This window comes from Oscarella lobularis, chromosome 19, assembly GCF_947507565.1.
Source record: "Oscarella lobularis chromosome 19, ooOscLobu1.1, whole genome shotgun sequence".
Taxonomy (NCBI): Eukaryota; Metazoa; Porifera; class Homoscleromorpha; order Homosclerophorida; family Oscarellidae; genus Oscarella; species Oscarella lobularis.
Genome location: NC_089193.1, coordinates 667,264 through 691,283, shown reverse-complemented (window position 1 = coordinate 691,283; position 24,020 = coordinate 667,264). Strand labels below are relative to the sequence as shown.

Below are 24,020 nucleotides of genomic sequence, written 5' to 3'. Positions count from 1 at the left end.
GTGGGGGATGCCCCAAGAAAATTTTTTTGAGTGGGCAGGGTCATTAAATTAAATTTTCTTTACAGAAAGACTCTACCCAAATAAGAATTATTTTTACTAACCCTAACCCTAGGAAACTACTCTAACTAGTAAACCAACCACCAAATTCTCTCTTACAACAAAGGAAAACAAACTTTTTTGGTAGGGCCACAGAAATTTTGGTAGGGCCTGGCCCGACCTGGCCCACCTTAGCGACGCGACTGATAACGAGCCGTTTCACTACTTTCTGGTCGGTCTTAGATGAAACCTGTTCGTTGTGCTCAGACAAAAGGTGGAGAAAATCGGCGAGAATGTCGCTTAAAGCGACGCTCTATCTAATTTCGAAGATCAGAAAAGATGTACGGGCTTTTTTTCTACAAGGGCTCCAGATCAAGCCTCCCCCTTTCACACTGAAAAAGATTTTTTGTGACAATAAAAAAGAATTTTTAGATAAAAGCCTACATAGAAGGCTTTTATAAGATTTATGCAAACTGCGTGAATAATGGAGAATTAAAAATTAGCGAAAAATTAGCTCAAAACCACGCTTCCTAAAAAAATCTTAAGGTCCCCCCCTCATTTCTAAAATCATGCATATGCCACTGGTAGGTGGAGGAAAACCTAAGTAAGAATGGCGATTTCCCGAAGATCGACCTACTGCGCTCATTTTTGAAAACTGCTTGACGATGCACTGAATGGCAAGGTTCGTAGCTTTGGATCGAGTTATGGGAGAGTGGCGTCCGTCGCCTAGTTAGCGAGATATGCTTATGTAATGCTCCGCGCAGGAGACTGATTCTGATTTCCTCTTTATTCAGGCCTTTCACACAGACACACCCGTTCTTTTCGACGATTGTAACACGACTATCCCAATGCTCATATTCACGAACTTACGACGTTTGGAAGCCACCAAATTTTTATGCAAAAATGCAAGGTCCGTCTGAGAAAAATGCTGCAAATAATAATCAATTAGTTTTTTTGCTAGGAGCGATTGGGTTATTTCTCACTGGCAATATGAATAATCCTTTAACAATTCCTGCACATCTTTCGTCAACTTGTAGAGACACCGCAAGTCTCGCGAACGAATCGCGATTCCAAACTATTTTTCGAACCTAGTCGCTGCAGTGTATGTGTAAATTCCTATTATAAATAAATTTATTATACGTACATATACACTAATGTCACAGAGTCAGGTTCTGAAATGTTTGCCTATTGCTGGCTTTATTCAAGCTGGTTCCAAGGACCCTGCCTGAAATATGAGACCAAATATCAGTACAGCGGAAGAGAAAGACTAAACCTTCTGTGAGCTATTATTCCTGTAATAAACTAGATCGAAAGGTGCCTTCAAGTGGCGGCTACACTATCCGCCGTCCGGCATTATTGTACTGATCATTAGGTTTGCGCAGTAAAAATCGCACACGTTCAAGGCCCAGGGACGTAGTGGTCCAAAGACCGAAATCCTCCTTCCGTAGAAAGAAAACGGAGCAATTCATCCTTATTTCTCTTCGCGATTATTGTGGCCAATCGATCGATCGATCGTTGAACGAGCGGACGATGTCATTTTCGACTCTGATAGTCTGCTAGCGTCGCAATCCAAGCGATTCGACGACTTCTTTCGTTTCTTTCGGCGAAGAGACTTCTGAAGATGATGCGCATGCGCACAAATGACAACTCTGATTATTAATTAGAACAAAAATAATTCACGCCACCCTCAAACCATTTTAGAAGCTCACCTACTGTTGGAGATTTTGCCCGTTCCCTCCATGACTTGAGAACTTTGAACTAGTGGAGTGACGTTTGAGCGAGAGAATTCGCGTATCTAATCGATATCGTCCGCACCAAGAAAACTTGTGATCTCTTCTTATTTTGGTACTTTGACGGCGGCGCATGCTCTCTATAAATCGTCAGGATCTAAGTGGTGTTCAAAGGGGAAAGCATCTAAACGCAGACTATTTCCTACATAGGGCAGACCAGGATTGCAAGTAGCTTCAACAGGATTTGCTGATGTGACCATACATATGATAGGCTACATGCAAAGTAAACCAGAGAAAAGACCCCTAGTATTAATCTGATGCAAATATGAGATAATGCATAGATATTTTTGAAAGTCTTTCCAATTGTAAACGAAATCAAGCCCCAATACCAATAATCAAATATATAACAACCTTCAATAGACGCCCACAAGGCGGGGAGAAAGAAATCACGAAAAGTACCTAAGGAAGAAACGCCAGACTACAACTCCAATTAAATCAATTAAATATCGCATTTTGCTTACTCTATTTCTGTCCACGTCATCAATACGTTTATCGCGTGACTTTTGGTTATCAGTGTCCCGGCCCTTGTTTACGCACCTCGTGACGTCTTTACGAGTCTCCAAACGTTCCCCCGAACCTTTCGTTCTCATCGCTCGCGATCTTGCTTTTGCTCTCTTTGAAATGGATGAAAGATGGAAAACGCTCGTGTTCCCAATTCTTCCCGATCTAATTGAAATTCTCATTCCCCTCGCTCTCATCAGTCGTCTGCTTGCTTCTGCTCTTATCACTGTCCAAGAGTTTGAGAGGCTCTCTCTTCCGTCAATTGATGATCAGAAAAGATCGGAAACACTTCTCGTTTCGATTTTACCAAGAAAAGGTCCCGATTCGTTTGATCGATATTTGAACGTTTTGAAAGAAACCGAAGGACAAGAACACGTTGCAAGAAAACTAATAGGAAAAGAAAAACAATGTCATCAAAAATGTAAAATAAGACGAAATTTGAAATCATTTAGTTAAATTTATTCCAGGTAAAAAAAAATCAGAGATTTGAAACGGCAACTGGAAAAAGAGAAACAGAAACAAGAAGAGAAGGGAAACGAATTGAAGAAATTAAAGGTGACAAACATTGGTCTGAGAACAATGGTAATGAAAAACATTTAGTTTTCAATAAGAAGACCAAATCTCAAATGGGAGACAAACATGCCAAAAATGCCCATTGGTTGTACTCCACTTGGATGTGTGGCTGAAATCGATGGAATGCTACATGTTGGTGAAATGGATAGAATGTTTCAGTTTAAGAAGGGAGCATGGGAGGGAGAAAAGCATCATCTGCCGGAGATTCAGCGCATAGAGAGTGTCTTTGAATGTGAAGGAAAAGGATATGTCATAAATATCAATGACAAGGATGGATGTTCTAGTATATATGAATGGAAAAGTGAAACTAGAGATTTGGTATTTTTAACTAAAATACCAGACGAATATCACCTCGAATCGAGATCTGCGATTGGACACAGTGGGAACATTTATCTTGTGGGAGGGGATCGGGGAGGAGGAGACAGAGTTGATCGTTTTAATGTTAATAAGGGAGAATGAGAACCACTAAAGAAACTGAAGAATAAGCGGTACGAGTGTTCTCTGGCTGTGATCGATGAAAAAATGTTTATTGGAGGAGGGTGGGAGGCGAAGAATTCAGTTGAATGTTTTTCATTAGAGAAACAAGAGTGGATTGGTATCATGCCAACTACAGAGGACTTTTGTGAATTGTCATCATGGAATGGGAAACTCGTCGCAACCGGAGGAGAGGAAGGATTTCGCAAAGGGAGCAATTATGTTGAAACGTATGATGATATGTCTGGGAATTGGTTTCCATTGCCATCAATGAATAAGGGACGATTCGCACATGGCGTATGTACAACAAAAGACAATCAATTAATTGTAGTAGGAGGGGTGGGTGCTTTATACTCAGATCTAAACTCAGTTGAATGTTTGAAAATGTAAATGTGTTTTTTGGGTCCCAATAAAAGTTGTGTTTTTGTGATGATTGCTCACGATTCAGTTCTTTCGAAGCACCGTCACGCCTATGAGAGGAGTTGAAAAGCCATTTGAATCAATGACTGTGACAAACTGAAAGAGAGTTCTAAAAACACAACTAAGCACGATTGCGCATGCCAACGAAATATTAGAACCTTGGATAAAAATTTGGATCTGTTTCGGTGTTGAAGTAGCTAATAGTAAGAAGAACGTGCGTCAAATTGTTTGGATTAACACCTCGTATAACATTTATTTCTTAACTGAATTTTGAAAATGTTACGCTAATCAGTCTAAAAACCTTTTGCGATTATAACGTAACCGCCCGATAGAGTAGTAAATTGCAACGTAGAGGCAATGATGTTATATTTATTTCTTCAGGGACAAGCTTTCCCGCCAGAACGGCTTCATCTGGAGTAACGGTCGACCGCGCAGAAAAACTGTTAAAAAGTAAAATGTAGGAAAACAAGGAGGCATTCTCTGTTTCACAGACTTCGAAGGATACTTCAATTTAACGACTATTTCTCCCCAGTCCTTAGAATAGAAAGTCAATTAGCCTGATCTAAATTAATTTACCCACGCATAAGCAATCGTCTCCGCCAATCGTCTCCGCTGAATCCTTTGCTACAGACGCACGAAAAACTTCCCGGCGCATTCATGCAGTCGGCATTTTTGTCGCAATCGTCCGTTTCATTGGCGCACTCGTTCTGATCCGTACACGTCTTTCCGTCTCCCGTACACCCAGTGCGACAGGTGCAGTCAACAAAACGGTATTATTAGTGCAGAGAGCGTCGGCATGGCAATCGTGCGTACCCACAACGCATCCAGTGTTGCAGACCTGCTCCGTGCCGTCGCACGCGTCCGACACGCAAGACTGTTGTGCAGCAGGTCTTTAAGCCTACACGCGCAACCGGAATCGACAACCGTTACGGCGCCGCCGCCGTCCTGAGCAGTTCGCGCGCAGGAAGCGTTTCGAACGCACTTGGCCCGCGGAGTCGTAAACTACGCCGCGTAGAGGAATCATTACACGTAGACGGAACACTGTTCGTCTCGAACCGACTCATCTGATCGAGACATAAACCGCCAAGACTTGCAGCAACGATGATTCCGCGCAATCGAGATTGCATTCTCCAGTTATTTCCGGCTCAAACAATCGAGACTGCAGGAACCCCAGTTGCTCCACAGCGCGAGAACGCAATCACAAAGACAGGCGATGCCTCACACGTCCTGAGTGTGTATATGGAGAGCACGATAATCGACGTTGATGAGATACGACGAATCGGATCGCGATAAGCATTTCGTTATTGTAAGGTAGCCAAGAAGAATGTTTATTTGCACTAGGGTAATATCAAATACCTAGTACCCTATACCGTCACATCTCCCCTCCTAAAAAAGAAAACTCAAAACAACGTAGGCGAGAACATGACAACAACACGGACAAAACATCACGGGTACGGAACAACAAAGTCCTGCAAGTAGCTCGGAGGGCGACGATGGCACTGCGGCCGAGACTGCGGCTTGGGCGGTGGAGACGGGGTACACCGAGGAGGAGGAACGGGCTGCGGAGACCTTAATTAAAGTACAGGCGTCTCGCCAAAGAAATTCAAAGTCGCTTATGCACAGATGTTTTGAAAGCGCTTGAGGATTGCTTCACTGTATCATCTATTTTGGCCAAAATACATTTTTTTAAGCCAGAGATTACTCTTTATGACCTGTTTCACTCAGCGCAAAGTACTTCAAGTTATAGCCCAAAGAATGCTCGCCTTGAAAGCGTTCTCCGGGCGGTTATTTCTTATCAAAGCAAAGACACTTCTTTTAGCGCGCACTTGATTGAGGCGGTCGGAGAAAAGTCTGAGAGCTCTCACGATAATCTTGTCCCTTTCCTATTAGTTTGGTGCTCGAATCTACTCCTAGAGTGGGCAGAAGACGAACTTCCCTATCACTTTCCTTCTGCTGGGTTGCTTTGAGACTTGCTGATCTGCCTTCCCGGAATTTCTAAGAAACGTCCAGGTGTCATGTATTTGGAATGTGCAAAAACTAGAAACGGATTTCTTTGATCAGCTTTTGAAATTCTCCAATTTATGCGAAGATCCTATTCTGCGCTACGCGGTGATATTAATTCTTTCCCCTCTTGGATTTATGAGTCAAAGATTGTGCTGTCTTGTGCTCAGTCTTTTAAAAGATCCTGACTCTTTACGAAGAAGTGAGATTTTGGAACAAGTGCGATTTTTCAAGAAAATAGAAAAAGGTGCTCTGAAGTATCTACACAGGCAATTGAACAGTGCATGTGTCTTAGAAGTGTCAATGGCTTGCTGCCTATGCGCAATCTCTACTAAATTTGTCTGTCTGAATTGGGAAGAGAAAAGACATTTCCTGCAAGAGATGAAAGAAGCCTCTCAACGATTTACTTCTTCTCATCCAGTCATCTCATATTGGCTCGAAAGCAAGATAAGCTCCTACAGACTTCTAAAAACGGTTCTTCTCGAAGCTATTGCAAAAATATCAGGAACAATGTTAGATCCGTTCCATTCAGTTCCGTTTAAACTTGGAAACGCCCAGAATGGCGTTTTTACTTACAAAGATCCTGTAGCTAGTCCGATTCGCTATCAATTTCGAAAGGAAGATGCACGCTGGTACTGGACTCCGTACAAAGGTGATTCAAAAAGCGCTTTTTGGATGCCGTGCTCTACCGTTTATGTTCAAAAAGAGGAAGAACGGGAAGGATTGCCGCCTTCTCCGGAAAACCAGAGACTTATCTCATATCTTTATTTTCACAACCCGTCTCCTTCTCATTTTGCGGGACTGAGTAGGTTTCCCGTTGTGCCATCGTTTGGCCAATCTACTATTTAAGTCACAACATAATAGATATTTTATTAAGGCAAAATCTACTTTTGTGTCTCACATATATACACCTACCAGTACTTTCTGTTCTCTTTAGTCTCACGAGGAATTGAAGAAGAGAGGCGAATCGGAGATCGCTTCTGGAATGACTTCGAACTTCTGGTCTATCTTAACTTGGAAAACCTTTCCGAATCACAAAATTCCCGTGCAAGCAAGTCAAATGTTGGTGAACCTTTCGCCACTTAGAACGTCCATGGCGGCGATATCCAAATGTTTTTATTTCAGACGGATACGCATCGAGCAGCACTCGAGAAAACAATAACCTCCCTGCGACTCGTCCTCTTTGTGAACATCGTCAAGACCCATTTCCCACGTAAGAAAGACGCGCTCCCGTTCAGAAAGGGACGCCCGAGCTCGCGAAACCGACTTCCGATCAAATGCGTTTAACCCCATCGTCTCAAGATCGAACTCGACGAAAGTGTTCACGCTGTGAACGCCGCAGCGATCAAGATGATCCCTCAGGTGGGAGAGGTGAAAATAGCGCAGAAATGCGTCTAGATTCAACGCCGCCGCTTCCAAGCGCTTTGCCTCCGCTTCCAATTCTAACCAGTATTGACAAAACGTGCAGCGATGAAAGACCCGGCGTGAGCGAGTGCGAGGCAGTCGTCCTTCCGGTGGCCCGACAGCAACTTTTTCTGCATACTTTCTCTTGTTGTAGTCTATCGTCGCGTGCGATTCTGGTCGCATGCCAGACAGGTGAAGAAGAACGACGACCGCTTTCCGCTCATCGAGAACGTTCAGAGTGAGAAGGCTGACGTTTCGCTTGTGATCGAAAGACGTTGTGTGTTTGCGCTCGACGCGTCGTTATAACGATGCGGCACGCGACGGCGTGACCGGGCAAACAGCGATTGAGAAAGTCGAAGTCGTCAGCGTTGTTGAGAAGGAGCAGCGATCGAGGACGACTGCGGAGATGGCGAAAGAAGACGCGAAGGGCGTCGCCATGAGAAGCCATTGAAACAGTATCGTGCGAGCCGCTCAGTTCAGCTGCTGTAGCCACCTAGTATAAAGAAATAAATAAGTTAATGTTGAAATACTGTAAAGGTACGTTTTCTTTCAGCCACACTAAGAACGAGGCGAACGATTCAGAGTTGAAGTAGAATAAGCCAAATGAAACAAGCCGGAACCGCCTGAAAGTCTAGCTAGACGTAAGCGTAAACCCACGCTTAATTCAACCGCCACAGTCTTTCCAAGTTATATCTGTGGTTCGTCTGGCTGTAACCAGGGTCGATACCGTCACTGAAATGAGACGATTTAGTCAATGCTAGAGACGACACACCTTCACAGTCACAGCTAGATCGAGACGCAGCGATATCAATTGGTACGATTTCAGCACAAATTAAACTCTTTGTACAGGAATGCGGGACTTTGTAAGGGCTATATCGCTTTTGAGACAGCTACGTAAGAAACAATTCGAGAAAATTGAAGAGGCCCCTTTTGAGGGCTCACGGCCACCCGGGCCACGAGACTTTTGCCCCTCAGCGGATGCTGTGAACGTGCAGGCGCGTATACGTCTAGCGGAAGCCTGACAAGCCTTTATACGTTTTCGTCTCGTCGTCGAAAAAGGCCTACGATGCACGAAAAAGGAAAGACGAGCATCGATGCAGAGACAAGTAATTTTGGGTCTTACTTGATGGAGAACCAATGAGCTCCCTCGATTGCTCGTCTCAGCGTAGGCTCTCAGCATGCCTTCAAACAGAACGATCGATCTTTACTTGCAAAGCTTTCCTTCTGTTTTGAGATGCGAGAAACTGCAGGCGATACCCCGTAGGAGGCCTCACTTTTGTAAAAACGATACCGCCACGAATAATTACTTCGTATTCCTCTCCATCCACAACTGTCGCTGACACAGAAAAGGTAGCTCGTGGAAACCTCAAGTCGAAATGAAGGAAGCATGCAGCTCGAACGTTAACCCGGATCAGAACAGGAGAGTCCCGGAGGCGAGAAGACGTGGATCTATGCGTGGACTGGTAGAAGGCAACGATGTATACTTTGCGAAATTCTGTGCTTGAGTACGGCACGAGACGAAGTCCTTCAAGAATAGACGGGGCCCCTTGTCAATGAAACGGGTGTTTTAGGTGACTTCGAAGTGCCAATGATGTCATATACCGGTCAGTAAGAGCTCGATTGAAATTTCGACGGAAATAAATTGCTGTAAGTAGAGCTAGATAGAAAAAATGCGTTACATAGTCGAGAGCCGTTTGAGTACTATGTACCAAATTCCGGTCAGATTCAGTCCTCTTAAAAATTAATTCATCTCCACTCGTAGACAGGCAGCGAGTTAAATTCTTTTGTTCCGTAGGCTTCTCAGACTCTAGCTCGATCGAGATTTTTTTCTAATTCGACTGAGATATGGACGTAGCTATTTGGGGTGTCTTTTCCTTTTTTCTTGTATATAGAGCAATTTCATTAGCTAGTCTTTGTTATAAGGGCCTTCTCCATCTTTCTCCATACCGTACTTGTACAACAGGCGACAGGCGTCATCGCGACGTCTTTCTATGTATATTATCCGGTCGACGAGTATAGCGATACGCTAGCGACGCAACTCTCCCTAACGGGGAAAACCCGCCAGGTTGAAGTTGGGTGTTCCTCTCTTGCGCAACTCGAAAGCCGAGGCAATCCCAGTAGGCCGTCGTCAGTCTCAGAATTCGATCCTTTGGGTTTGCATGACTGGGGAAGTTGCTCTGTGACGCACAGCTTTATGGCAAAAGAGTGTACGTACCACTGCATGGATGGGTAGAAAATTATTACCTCCCTCGCACGGGGATAACCCAGCCGCGGCCCGCGCAGGGAGAACATCGAGCTTCCCTAAGTGCATCTTGCGCAAATCGAAAGCTGATCGAGGGCATTCCTAACTGATGTGATGCAAAGGCAGCTGCTCATTTTTCTCTCTCTAGCCTTCTGCTCGAATCACCTTCACATTGGAGCCGATCTCGGCGTCGATGAAGGCGATTGCAGTGGTGGCTCAGACGCTTTGAACAAGTGGCTAAAAGTGTCACAATGGAGTAGTAACAGACCTTCACTACGCGAAAATTACGCTTTGGTGGCATATCGGCGTAGCCAAAAAGCAGATTCAAATTCTTCCAACTTTCACACGCCGTATGCTCGTCTACTACTTCATGGAGGCAATGCTTTCTACGGCAGCTTTTCTGACTCGTGGATATACAGCCCTGGAATTAATTCGTGGGCGCTTGTAACGCCGCCGTCCAACTTAGGTTTGCGTTATGGTCACTCTCTTACAACGCTTTGCGAAACGCGAGTAATACTGTTTGGAGGAGACCCTCCCCACAGGCAAAAGGTATGGCTATTTGACGGAACTCGTGAGAAGTGGCTTCAGCTGTCAGTTTCTCCGCTTCTGCCGTCTCCAGCGGGACGTAGAAAGCATTCGGCAAGTGCCGTTTTTCGCAAGAAGAGTCCGTGTCACTGCAAGGAGTCGTTATTCATATACGGCGGTATTATCAATACTACAACCCATAATGAAACCCGCGATTTGTGGGAGCTGCACTGCTTAAATGACACCGACGAGAGAAATATAACGTATCAATGGACTTTTCACGGAAATGGCGCAACCACTGACATTAATTGGCCAGACCTGCTCTCTGGGCACTTTTCTTTTTCCGTAAAAACTGATCTGTATTTTATTGGCAAATATACCTACTACGATGGGAATAAGCAAAAAATAGCCGCTGGCGTTTGGAAACTAGATACGTTGACGTTGACATGGTCACATTACGACACATTTTCCAGCATGGTCCATCGTGACTTTCAGCCAGGAACTGGAACTTTCTTACAAGAATTTGGTTTGGTGCTGATTACAAGTAGTCGAAAATCGTTTATGTACGATTTGAAAAGAAAAAGAGAAACGTTACTAAGTCTTACTTTTGAAAAGGAATCTGGCTTTAGTTTTCCTGAGAGTGAAGTGCCTACTGCTATCAGCGTTGACAAACAGGTTTTCATGTTTGCAAAACAATGCTTCGACGGTAGCTGTGAAAACTTCCTTGCAGCGTGGAAGGTAAACCTCCGCGCAGCTATAGACGGGAGCAACACAAAAGATTTGACTTTGACCAGTTTGCCTTCTCCTCGTCTTTCGCCTTCCACTACCGATTGCTTCAATGCTGAGCCTCCACCAACTGTTTATGGGGTTGGGAGTTCTCTAATATTTAAGTGCGCCTGGAGTTCAAATAAACATCTTCTAGAAGATCTACCAGAGCTTGGCTGTGGAATCCCCTTCGAAGGCCCATTTTGGCAATTGGACTTTGACTCAAAGAGGTGGATGCTATACAAACCTGACAGACAAATACCTTTTCACTTAGGTGCTGTCTCTGTTTTCGATAGCGATAACCTTGTTGTTTTCTTGGGCTTGTGGATAAACAACTTGAAGGTTCACCAGATAAAGAATGAGCTGTGGTTATACACGGTAAGCTTGAGAGTTTGGACTCCGATGAAGCAGTCTAAGAGGCGGCCGAAAGGTCATATATATGCCGCTCTTACGCCAATGAAAAACGGATCATTAATTCTCTACGGCTCACTTGATGATACCTGCTGTGGCCAGACGGAGTTCTGGGTTTTGACGCCAAACTTGAGAACGATGACATCGACGTGGCATCGTCCACGTCGTCACAGCAATCAAAAAATTCTCTCTACCCTTTTTTTGAACTCTAACAATTTTTACCGTGGTTCATCTACCTATGCAGCAGTGTTGAATGATCATTTGCTTGTTTATGGTGGATTGCTCAAAGATAACATTTCTTTCTGTAATCACGACATTTTCTTCGTAAATATAACAGATAATTCTTCGCCATGGAAACGTTTTGCGGCAAATGATTCTGGCTGCGTTCAGGCCTCAAACAGACTTGGTGGTTGGTTATGCCTTTTATGCTTTAAGAAATTCCTCAGGCTTCACATCGCTGAGGAAATTGGAAGTTTCTCCAACCGGGGAAGGAAAAGAAAAAACTTTGATTACAGCCGAACCAATTGCAAAAATGTTTGGATTTCTTGTAGCTCTCAAGCAGAAGCTGTTCACAGTACAAGTGAGTCTCGAGTATGCAACTAGATACCAGCCCTTCTTGTACTCATTTCAACTTGGGTGCCCGCCCGGAACGTACAGCTCTGACATCAGTCTCAATGCATGCCAAAAGTGTCCAAAGAACACGTACAGTGAAAACGTTGGTTCAAAGACCTGCACGCGTTGCCCTCGTCCCTTAATCACGCTCTCCGATGAATCATCTTCGAAAGAGAAATGTACTTGTCCGGAAAAGTGGTGTTCTCATGGTGAATGTATTCCACACTCTAACGTTTCGATATTCTGTCATTGTCACTTTGGATATAGAGGAGACAAGTGCCAAACTCCAATTCTTCTCATCATCAGCTCCGGAACTCTGGCTGCTGTGCTTTTGGTCGCAGCTGCTGTCTATTTTATCAAGAAAATACGACGTCATCAGGAATTGGCAATACGTAAAGACGAGCTGTTGCAAAGACAGCAAATCGAGTTACATCAAGCGGTAAAGACAGTAACCAAACTGTCAAGTATATGGGCAGTCAATCATGAAGAAGTCGTTTTCAAACAAACGATCGGACAAGGATCATACGGTATTGTGTGGAGCGCTGAGTACCGCAATCAGACTGTCTCTGTCAAAGTGCTCAAAATAAGCGCAGAAGATTGCACCAATGAGCAGCTTCGAGACTTCAACGACGAAAGCGAATTACTGCAGTCGATATGTCACGGTAACATTGTTCGGTTTATTGGCACCGGTAAGACAACGAGCGACAATCCATTCATCGTTCTTGAATTCATGGAACGCGGATCAGTGCGAAAAGAATTGGACACCAAATACATATACAAACTCATGCCCATACATCTTCAAGTAAAATACGCCATTGATGCAGCCAAAGGAATGAGATATCTGCATAAACTGGGTCGAATGCATCGCGATTTAAAATGCGACAACTTGCTCATTGACAGTCGCGGCATCGTCAAGGTCGCCGACTTAGGCTGCACTAAAATCGTTCCTCAAGTAACGGATAACGGACTCAAACGCGTTGGACCCGTAAGAGGAACCAAAGGCGTTGGTACATCTTTCTTCAGAGCTCCAGAAATTATTTTGGGACGCGAATACGACTTGTCCGTTGACGTCTACAGCTATGGAATTGCCTTGTGGGAAATTCAAACAGGGAAACTTCCCTATTGGGAGCACACCCAACTGGGTTTGCCTACGAATGACATTCTGAATCAGATTGTTTCATGCGGTCTTCGGCCTGAGTTTGCATTCGCTGGTGATAAACAGATGAAAGAATTAACTCGGTTGTGCTGGAGTGCAAGTCCGTTTCGGCGACCCACATTTGACGACGTTGTGCTCAGATTGGAAGAGATTTGTTATCATTACAAAATCGGTAAAATAAACCTAATAATTTTCCTGGGTAGAGAATTTTTCCGTAATATCTTGTTTCACACTTTTAGCAGTCAAGTGAGAAACTCTTTTGCAAAAACAGCCAAGAGCTCCCTTTGAAGCACCATAACGATGTACGAATAATTGCTGCTGCTTTTTTCTTCGGAACGCAAAGCTCTGACATGTAAAAGATCAGAGTAGCCCAAATGTTGACATACGGCAGTCGCGGTTGACTAGCATTAGTCCCCATGCAGACGCGATTCCACGTACCGTCGAGAAAAAACTCGGCGCGGCCTCGATTGGGCGTAACGCCAGTAACAAGTCGCACCTCAAAGTTCACGAGATCTATAAGAAAATATAAGCGGTCTGTTATATACAAACTCAATGCAGCACTTTTTGGTTTCTCGCAGATGAATCTATTTGGAGACGAACAGGTAGCCGGAGACCAACTCACGTAATAAGAAAAAGCTACATTCCATCGAGGAATGATTGGCGCACATATTTCCGTTTTGCAGTGACTGTTCAAACTTCCCCAATCTGAATACACCAACGGCGAACCATCCGACCAACGATAGCTGTAGGCACCCTTATGAGCAGGAGAGACCACTAATCCGATGAAAAAATTTTCGAATCGATATTGTATTGTCGAAAAAGGTCATACCAGAGAGATTTGCTCCTTTTTTCGGTCGAGACTAGGTGGGCTCCATATGGAGAGCATACGTCTGCTGCTTGAGACCAGGTTAAATAATCTTGAGAGACGAAGAAAAGAAAGAAATCCTGCTTTGTTCACATTCTATAAAAGCCGAGACTAATTAACTCTAAGTAGTAACGGTAGCTACAAATTAAAAATCTATTTTTAGTGTGTTCAAGACATGTTTGATTCACTTCCACTTAGTCAAAACTCTATAAATATATCATGATTGCTTTACAGTATTAACGTTTATTAGAGGACGTCCTAAGAAACCATGTCGAGGCTCCAATCGAATTGCCGTATGAAGCTTCGATTCAGCATCAGCGGCCAGAATTAAGGAACCAAATACTTTACACAATAAACTCATATTAGATCCTAAGAAACCATGTCGAAGCTGCAATCGAATTGCCTTAGGAAGCTTCGATTCGGCACCAAAAGGAACCAAACCGCTTTTAGTTTAATCGCCACGACTACGATCATACTAATTTAATCTGTTTCGCTTATGCGTCCCGGAATCTATAGCTGTCACTACTCAAACCGAACTATGCCTTCCTTTGCTCTAGCTACTCAAACGCACCGTTTATTTTGTGGTAGTCTTTTGAAAGACTCGCTGATATGTGAAACAACATAGCGCAACAGAGAAGAAAAAGCAATATGCAGAAAGGACGCATCATGGATCCGTAGTGGCACAGGAACTGAACTAAGACGACGCAAGCGCAGGAAGACCTTTAGAAAGCTTAGAGCTAGGCGGAACCGTCCTTGCTTTGCCCATGCAATCACATGAAGACGATCCTCTGTGTGCCAGTAACAATTTATTAAGGTCATATCTATTCTTACAAGAATCCCGTGAAATTTCAAGCCCATCACACTCGCAATCGCACGCCTACACCAATGGGTGCCTCAAAGGGAGTGCGAACCTGGCTGACGCGCTGGCCTTTGTCTTTCCTCGCAAAACTGGAAAAAAGAAAGAGGAGAATTAGATAAAAGGCAACGCGAGTGCGTCCGATGAGGGATCGCTAGAAGTCCAGTGGACAGGTGAGGCGCGCGTCGTCACTTGCACTACGCGTCACGACGCCGCGACGATCACGTCCGAAACGCGAAAAAGGCATTCGAGCGTAGAGACAGGCACGCGCTGCCTGCTTCGACGCTCTGACGCCGTTGCGATCGGGAAATTCGAAAGGGCAATACGACGTTTCGCTTACCAATTGGCGTCGAAAAATCCCCAAGGTGCATGCATTTCCCAGCAGTAAGCGTGCGGCAGGCAGGCAGGCGACGAGCTGGGGCTAGGGCTCGAAGATGATCGTGTGCGACGAGGAGCGGGAGACACACTACAGTTCGATCCAAGTGCGCGTGCGTAAACGACTTAAGGGCTTCCAGAGTTGCACCATAGATATGTTCGCACCATCCGTCCGTCCGTCTCTGAAGTCAACGTTCGTAGGCAAGCGAGTAGGCATTGCGAGGTTCATAGAGTCGTTCCGGTACTTTCGGACAGGATGTAATTCGGACACTTCTTGCGTGGCCTTACAGGCTGCAGATTCCAACCGCTTTTGGCTGAGCTTCTTCCTTGTTCTCTTAGAAATTACTCACCAATGTTTCAGCTGGTTCGAAAGAGCCATCGCCAGATGACACGTCGTTATTCGAGCAAGGGTCCACTACATGTACTTTCGGACACCACGATGCGATACGGACAGAGCAATTTTCTTCACGATGTTCTTACGCAAATAAGGCAAGTTATATACCATTAGAAAGGTCTTTCCTTGCTCTTTAATCCTACGTACCAAATTAATTAAATTTAATTGGGTAATTGAATTACTAATTTTTAAGAAAAGACGAATTTTTGGCAAATTCGGACACGTTTATCATTGTTATTTAATTGTAAATCAAGCTCAAAGAATCCAAAAATTAGGACCTGTCAAACTTGTTTTGCAATTCTCGAAAATAGTGTCTAACGCAGTTGGATGGTGGCAGATCGCCAGCGAGAGAAGTCTCGCTGTTTTCCAAACTACTATTTGACCTTTCCGATAGTATAAAAGAGTTTCTAATATCTGCTAACTGCATTGGTCTTTGCTTTTTCTGAGTTCAGCGGCCCGCGCACTTGCGCTAAACACTTTTTTCGAGAAATGCAAAAAAGCCCTATAGCATTAAATAAACAGATGTTTTGATATTGATTACCAAAAAAAACGTTAATGAACGTGTCCGAATTTGCCAAAAGTTTGTCATTTTTTAAAAAATAGTAATTCAATTACCAAATTAAATTTAATTAATTTGGTACGTAGGATTAAAGAGCAAGGAAAGACCTTTCTAACGGTATATAACTTGCTTTATTTGCGAAAGATTATCGTGAAGAAAATCGCCCTGTCCCTATCGCATGGTGTTGTCCGAATGTAGTGGACCCTTGCTCGAATAACGACGTGTCATCTGGCGATGGCTCTTTCGAACCAGCTGGAACTTTGGTGAGTAATCTCTAAGAGACCAAGGAAGAAGCTCAGACAAAAGCGGTTGGAATCTGCAGCCTGTAAGGCCACGCAAGAAGTGTCCGAATAACATCCTGTCCGAAAGTACCGGAACGGCTCTAGTCGCTCGCACATACTTTTGAGAAGGTTTAGAGCTTAGGCAAGACTCACAGCTCGTTTATACTGTGACCATAGATTAATAAATTTATGCTGTGACCAGACTACGGTGGAAAAAGGCAAGGGACATTCAATGATGTTTGGTAACCAAACGCATACAAAAAAATTGACAGATTTATTCTCACCACTTGGCTTCTCATTGGCTAAACGTCACAGCTAATAGACAAAAAGGATATTTCTCGCGCTAAAGCCAATTACTTTTGAAGAGCCTCTACGTCAGCACGCCGACAAGAAAAAATTCCTTGAAGAACACTAGGGCAAAAAATTCCGTCTAGATCACTCAAACCTTAAAAGCAGATAAATAGTATTTTATCAACTCGTGATAGAAGTCACCTTCCCTTCGGCCAAATGAGCCATAAAATTCTAAAAGTCAACCGTCAAGTGATCTGAATCTAGGTAGAGCAGGTCAACGCTGCCAAACCCAAAAGTGTTTTCTGGTCTTGGCCAAACTTTTCTATTAACAAAGAAAATAGTCAAATTGGCAGGAGACATGTATTTGATGCGCAGCAAGCGATTAAATAATGTCATGACGATAACTACTCCAACACTAAAAAGACTCATGGCTCACATGTGCGCAGTACATCGGACACTAATAGGTCCAAAAAAAATTGAAAAATTGCTTGAATAGATTTAACTAAGAGCACACTACGTGCAAAGACACGTACCCTATGAGTCTTCGATTAATTACGCGAATTAACCCCGCGAATTAACCCCGCGTCTCCTGACCATATAGTTGGTATGCCATAACGGCGTACTGGGCTTTGCATGATCGAACTTATGATCGTGCAGTTAAACATCCTACGCTGCTTCCCCTGCAAAAATTACAAATAAAAGTTAACCTATTCTTACTCGCAAGTAATTTACCTGATTATCGAAACAATGATCGACGCCGCAGATCGAAGTGCGTGCCGTTGCAAGGACGCAGATCACGTAAGAATTGGGGACCCTCGTCTAGAGAATTGAGCAGGGGAGCTCGATTAGTGGTTCGCCGCCCGCCAGTGGAGCGGCAAGTTCAACGACAGTTTGATCGCGAGGCTCAAAAGCACAGATCTAGAAGTAGGGGGCCCCCCGATTTTACAACTACTCGAAAAAGCTAGGGCCTGATTGCTGCCGCGTCTTTACTCGGATAGGGTTAATCCTTGGTTAGATATAGATAAGGCAGAAACGCGTTGATGTATGTTTTTTTACTCTACAAGTGCCAGCAGGCTACCTCATCAGCGTGCGTTCTTTCCTCAGCACAGATAAATAAAAACGATGAAAATTTTGAAACAATTAATTTATGTCAGTGGACGCACATCCGCTTGAAAAAGCCGTAAAGTCTATCTTACTACACGCACCTTCACGGCTTTCGTTACTTCCGGCACTTTGGGGACTGAGAGAAGTGCAAAGGGGTACCGGTAATTAAGGTTCTCGCCAGCTCAGCGCTCTTCTAAGGCATAAGTATATATACAGTGCAAATATTCTCACGACTTCCAGTTCTTTTTACAAGAATCCGCAATGTTATCTCTGTGAATTCCGCAATTCTCACAAGCTTGAATAAGAGCTTTCGCCGTTGCATCACGACCACGTTCGGCTACCCAATCCTCTATGACCATCATGGCCCGAACAAAATTCTCATCAGACTTTTCCTTGTACTGAGGTATTGAACTGGCTTTTCGTCCCAACAAAACAGCAAATTTTTGCCATCTTGCGTCTACCAGGTTCGCGACAATGACGGTGAGAGATTCGTTGATCACATTAGGAAGTTCATCTACAAGAAACGAATATGATTTTAATACCGACGCACGTCTGCTTACCTTGACATGGCTGTGGTGTAGCATCACTGAAATGGCGACTAAACCAACAGTTAATTTTCAGAAAGTCTTCTCGCTTTGCCTGCAGTCGTTTCCCAAATTTGTCGTACAACTTGGCATCTCCTGGGGAATAGGTGTACTCATCTTTTTGAAGAGCAGCCAGGCTCGTGATATCAATATCTAAATGTTTCTCAGTGTGTATGGATTCTCGTATTTGACAACATATGCTGTACGTAAATCCTGCCATCCCCTGCTGGCATATACTCCTCATTTGATTGAACAGCTCCTCTCTAATTGAGTGTAAGAAAGAGGGACATGCGTTTGCTAGGTCATCTTCACCAATGTAACGAATCGTTAGAGCAATCCAATTCCCTCGACTGTGATACAGCAATTCAAGTTCAACTAAAATCACAATACAAACTAGAGTCAATCTATTAGAAGCAACGTAGTTGAATACCTTCAACCAGAGACTCTTCATCTTGTACTAGAAAGATGCACTGATGACGAGAGAGTTGCGGATCTTTCGGATGCAAATTTAGAAAGCGAGCTACGAGACGAAAGTAGAGACACTCCGGAACGAACTTCAGTTTCATCGGAATGACAATGAGGGGTGCAGGGAAGCCAGGCAAATGACTATGATGACAAGACTCTGAGTAGGACAGAGTGAGACGTTCCCAAAGCGTATGAGAATACAGAAACGACCGTTTGAGCATCGAAGGAACATAATAGTCACCTTGGGGCGATCCTGCCACCGGTATGATGACGTCAAGATGCTGTAACAGCTGCACAATTAGTCCATCTTCATATTCCATTAGCTCCGGATCAGCACCACCTGTAGCAGCAGCCAAATCGCTGTCTTCGCTCTGTAGTCTCATTTGATTTAAACGATATTTCATTAAGTCCTGGGAAATAATTCCTTTATCTTTCAGACAATGCCACTTTGGCATCATGAATGGGCCCGGTTCTGCTGCTGTCACAAACGCTGAAAGAGCTCTGATTACCCACGTAGGCCTCGTGAAAACGACGTTCTTCAAACCCTCCACTTCTGGATAATAAAGAATTGCGCCAACGTTTGCGAGAAAATTTAGCGCCACGAGGACTTCGTCGCGACTCAAAATATTGCAGATCGACGGATGCTGAGCGAGCTTTGCTATGTCGTCGACCTTAGCCACAACCGTTTTCATGACTTCCTTCCAACGAAACAGAAGAATTTCAAGGTAAACCCAGAACAGAGGCTGCTTCTTCATTCCTTTCCAATATGTCGTCGTCATGCGATCGACTCGTTTACGAATTTCTTGAACGCCTTTACAGGGAGACTCTGAACCCGAGACGGTATTGTCTATTAAAAACAATCTTTTAAAGAAATGAGCCATCTCGTAGAAGTCTTCGTGGTCGCCCCTGACTCCGAGTCTTTGCGGTACGACAATGTGTTTAATGAATTCGCTGTCCCTAAGAAGCTGGTCAAAGAGTTCTCCTTGCTCTCTCAGCCATTTTTCAACCGCCGCAGTATTAGGAAACGTTTCCTTGTTGCTATCCAAGACGTCTCTGTGGGAGCCAATTGCAAAGACAGGAGGAGGAGCCACTTCTTCGTCTTTGCCCAGCCAATGGTCGCCTAAAGGCGTGCCTTCGTGGGCCGCTGTAATTGAGCCGAACCAGTAAAGAGGGAAGTCTGCGTTTGTGCGAATCCAGCCCAATTCGCTTGTTTGGTCAATCACCTCGCCGTCCGATGACCGATGAAAAGATTCCGCTTTGTCGGACAGCGACTTTGAGATGTCCATTACAACCATGTACATGGATAACCCAAACGCTTTGTTGTCTGGCATGAGAGAAGAATGAGTTGCAAGATAAATTTCTTGTCCTCCCAAATCCCAGATATCGCGAACGCCAAGAATTTGTTTACCAAGATCTTCTTCGCTTGGCTTATTCTTGAGAAAAGTGCTCACCAACTGCTGTTGGTTAGGTGTAAGCGTTTTCGCCTGCAGACCAAATGCCTGCAAATCTTCTGCAAGTGATTGCAGCGGATATGCCGGTTCCGCAGAGTCCACTTGTGAAGAAGAGTCAAAGTCATATGATTCTACAACAAAACGAGAAAATTGCGTAGAGATTTTTTGCCCGTCTTTCAAAGACGATCGCTGCTGATTCATCGAATAGACACCCTCTGCAATAAGTGCATCCAGGTGGTCCTTGCTGCTAGTGACAGCCCATCCGCTTGATGCTGTGTGTGTCATTGCCACGGTCGCTCCTTCTGTGCTTGCTTTATCTCTCTCAAAAGGTCTGTTCAAAAGAGAATCTACAAGACATGACTTGCCAGCCCCGTCTTGACCAGTAACAATAACTCGAGAACGATTCACTGTTACAGAGCCGCGTTTTAAAGCCTGGTCATATATCTGTTGAAAACGGGCTTCCTTTTCTTCAGTTTCCTTAGCAGGATTGCTCTCAACGCTACGGTCTTCTGAATGTACGTCACGTTCACGCGGAAAAGTTTCGGCGACCTAAACAAACAGGTCTGAGTCTCATGCCGAGGAAACCCCGACAAATTCAGATCTTCAGCCATGTCATTTACAAAATATTGAATTTAGAAGACACACCTTCGGTCGGATCTCCTTGTTTTTTCCTTCTTTCAGAACTTTAGCGACTTCGTGGTGCTTGTTCAACTCAGCTTCAAAAAGAGGCGTATTACCAAGCTATATATCCAAAGTAACAAATGAAATTAGAGTGAAAGAGAATAATTTACTTTATTTTTGGCATTTAAATCAGCTCCTGTTGAAACTAGAAGTTCTGCCGTTGCCGCGCGTCCATTCCGAGACGCCCAATGAAGCGAAGTACAGCTATCCTAAAAAACCGAATGACAAATCTGTACGTCTCTTCCGTACTACTCTATACCTGGTCAACTTCATTGACATTGAATCCCATTCCAAGAAGTTTCCTTGCTATATCGAAATGACCCTTCTCACATGCAAATGTCAGAGCTCCATTGCCATTCTACAGGCCATTATTGATTAGAAATTACCCATTACCCAATAATTAATTTCTGTATGTGTGTTAATTACGTAAGATTTTGCAGAGACATTGCAACTACTTTGAATGAGAAAATCCACGACGACGGACTGTCCGTGAACAACGGCTCGAAGAAAGGGTGTCTCTCCCCACTTAATTAAGTCAAACCGTTACTAACTTATCCATCATTTCTTAATAAATTATTACAAAATTCACGGCTTCTACATCAGCTGCAGACAATATTAGAAATTTAACGACTTCCGCATGTCCATTCTGACACGCCGTATGAAGTGAAGTATAGCCATTCTAAAAATTCATAAATAGAAAAGTATTTGCGTATCTGCCACACTGCAATACCTGATGATGTTCATTAACAATGCATCCCATTTTAACAAGTTCTCGTACGATATTCAAATGACCCTCAGCACTTGCCAGTACCAGAGGTCCATCCCCATCCTACAATTTCTCATTACATTTTATGACACGAATTCTCTACTTTTCTTACGTTGGATTTTACATGAATGTTGCAACCATGTTGAATAAGAACATGCATAACTTCTAGACGTCCATTAGAAACGGCGAAGAGGAAAGGTGTAAAGTCACCCTGATGTCAAAGCGCGAGAAGCATAACAGCATGTTTCAATATTCAATACCTTATCTAAAGCTTCTATATGGGCTCCAGCGGAAATTAAATATTCTGCTGTCTCAGCATTGGGAGAGAGATGAAGTGCAGTTTCTCCGTACTACATCAATTAGAATCATAACGAATAAATTGAATTGTTAAAAACCCTAATTTTGCAGTACAATGTTCGTCGTTTGTTTCCACTTCATCGGATATCTACGGATGAACTGTGATACGAAAAGCGTATTTCCGTTCTTCACAGCGGATAGAAACGCTGTAAAATGGAATGATTACCCAAAAAGGAAAATCGAAGGCGGTCAGAGCTTTCAGATAGAAAAAGAACATGTACAAACCGAGCTCTTCAAGCCCAAAACTCATCGGAACGTGTGTTGTGCCGCAGGGTGTCTAGCTAAAAGATGCCTTGGAAGAGATAAATGCCCTCAATAGCTCTCTTTTCACGAAAGTTGCATTGGACTATATACGGGCCTCGAACCTAAATATATCCCGAATATGGTATCGCATCTTTCATTTTATGCACGCTCTCGTCTGCTGATCCAGAAAAATCTGGCCAATCATAATGCGTTAATCTTAGGGCAATGTCAAATGAATATCTTGGATTTTTTGGGTCTGGTACGTACGCCACGCCCTTTCAACGAACGTCTGCGCATGTCCAAGAAACTCCCTCTTACTCAAGTCGTTTTCCTCGTCTCCAACGCGTTTGACTCGATTTGAGTCGTTCTGAAGAGGTCGTCGTGGTCAATCGCGCGATCAGTGGGTAGATCCATCGTCATTTGAGACTGTCGTCGTTTGAGCACTCAACAAAGCACGTGACGTACTAGAGTCCCGTATCGAATATGGAACGACATGTATTATGGAACACCAAACGAAGAGAGATGGCGAAGCGGGTTTTTCATAAATACATACCTATATCTATGGCGCGCCGTTTCTGCCAAAAATAAACCATGAACCATTAACCATGAATCATGAACCATGAACCTCAAACCATGAATCACAATTCATGTATGGCGTGCCGTTTCTGCCAAAAGTGAGCCATGAACCATGAACCATGAACCCTGAATCCTGAACCATGCATGAATCATGAACCATGAACCATGAACCATGAACCATGAACCATGAACCATGAACCATGAACCATGAATCATGAACCATGAACCATGAACCATAAGCATTTAATCAAGCCTTCTTTATGAATAATAAAGTTTGAACGATGCGCATGAAATTTAAGACCTAACAAAGTGGTACGATTACTCAAACAATCAACAACGCCTTAAAGATTACTCAAAGAATCGAGAACGCCTTAAACTAAAGGAAACCGAGCAAAACAGCTAACTAAACAGTTTCAAACGTTAAAAGTCAAACACTGTTCTTCTTCATCTAGTAGCGATGAAAACCGCTTGCTCCATCAGTGATGGCCGTTCGGAGGCGCTGGTAAAAGTCTTCTGCGTCGCGAAAATCTTGAGGAAAACGAAGACGACCAAAACACGCTGCAACCGTTGGCAAAGAGCCTGCAGCAGCGTGGGCATCAAAAGACACTTTAATTGTCATTCCTGGTCCCAGTGTGAGTTGTGATGTCGCAAAGTAAATGAAGGCTTTCAAAAGCGGCATGTCACTTCCCAGACCATCAAGCGAAACTGAAATAGATATTACATTAAAAGGGGCAAGTTTAACAATAGATAATCGTAACCTCGTTCATTTTCGATTCGTTGTAAGAAGCTTCTCAAGTACAAAATGCAAGCTCTCGCCTGGGGGCCAAGAGAACTCTGAGGTTCAAACCGTATAATGTCGAAGACGTTGTCTCCCGTCAGCATACTGTCATCGGAATGCACAAAGAGCGACTTCATAATCTCTGGATAATAGACGATTTCTCTAAGGACTCCTCTTTATCGGAGTCCATCGCAAATAGCATGTAGCATTCTCAATCGCTTTGAAAATAATTCTTCTTGGATGACTTCTTGCACGAACCGCTCTCGGCTTTTCGTATTAATGACCATTCCGGTAGGCCATCCACAGTTGGTAACGTACGATTCGTTTTCGTCTATTATCTCGTCAATTTCGGAATCTTTTGCAGCGTCGAGTATCTAGGGAGTTGCACTATATAGCAAAATTGAAGTTAAAAAACTTCTTACTTGGGTAAGGAACGTTTGCAGGTGACGAAGTGAATATATTTCGCCTGACAGATCGTCATGAG

General features: G+C 43.8%; 2 protein-coding genes and 1 long non-coding RNA gene across 3 annotated transcripts; 1 reads left to right on the top strand and 2 right to left on the bottom strand.

Annotated features, from left to right (window-relative positions):
- Positions 1-6,697: 6,697 nt before the first annotated feature.
- LOC136198311 (uncharacterized) lies at positions 6,698-9,143 on the bottom strand. The gene is made up of 4 exons (XR_010672745.1): positions 8,909-9,143; positions 8,323-8,856; positions 7,741-8,260; positions 6,698-7,692 (listed from the first exon to the last, which is right to left on the bottom strand). It is a non-coding gene; the product is annotated as an uncharacterized lncRNA (long non-coding RNA).
- Positions 9,144-11,474: 2,331 nt separating this feature from the next.
- LOC136198281 (uncharacterized) lies at positions 11,475-13,906 on the top strand. The gene is made up of 2 exons (XM_065988197.1): positions 11,475-13,082; positions 13,150-13,906. Exons 1-2 carry the CDS (start codon positions 11,513-11,515, stop codon positions 13,158-13,160), a joined length of 1,581 nt encoding a protein of 526 aa, XP_065844269.1. The 5' UTR covers positions 11,475-11,512; the 3' UTR covers positions 13,161-13,906.
- Positions 13,907-17,609: 3,703 nt separating this feature from the next.
- Positions 17,610-22,286, bottom strand: LOC136198820 (uncharacterized). The gene is made up of 13 exons (XM_065988862.1): positions 22,165-22,286; positions 21,994-22,085; positions 21,843-21,932; positions 21,695-21,793; positions 21,547-21,645; positions 21,397-21,495; positions 21,243-21,341; positions 21,076-21,174; positions 20,927-21,025; positions 20,781-20,876; positions 18,650-20,684; positions 18,196-18,594; positions 17,610-18,149 (listed from the first exon to the last, which is right to left on the bottom strand). The coding sequence occupies exons 1-13, from the start codon at positions 22,187-22,189 to the stop codon at positions 17,863-17,865; spliced, it is 3,618 nt and encodes a 1,205-aa protein (XP_065844934.1). The 5' UTR covers positions 22,190-22,286; the 3' UTR covers positions 17,610-17,862.
- Between the last annotated feature and the right edge of the window lie 1,734 nt (positions 22,287-24,020).

Excerpts from the sequence above, each read along its gene's own strand:
- LOC136198281 (XM_065988197.1), top strand. The coding sequence starts at position 11,513 with ATGATTCTGGCTGCGTTCAGGCCTCAAACAGACTTGGTGGTTGGTTAT.
- LOC136198820 (XM_065988862.1), bottom strand. The coding sequence starts at position 22,189 with ATGAGTTTTGGGCTTGAAGAGCTCG. Across the intron at positions 22,086-22,164 it reads TTTTGGGCTTGAAGAGCTCG|CGTTTCTATCCGCTGTGAAG; the intron begins GTTTGTACATGT and ends TCCATTTTACAG. Across the intron at positions 20,877-20,926 it reads ATTTAAATGCCAAAAATAAA|CTTGGTAATACGCCTCTTTT; the intron begins GTAAATTATTCT and ends TTGGATATATAG.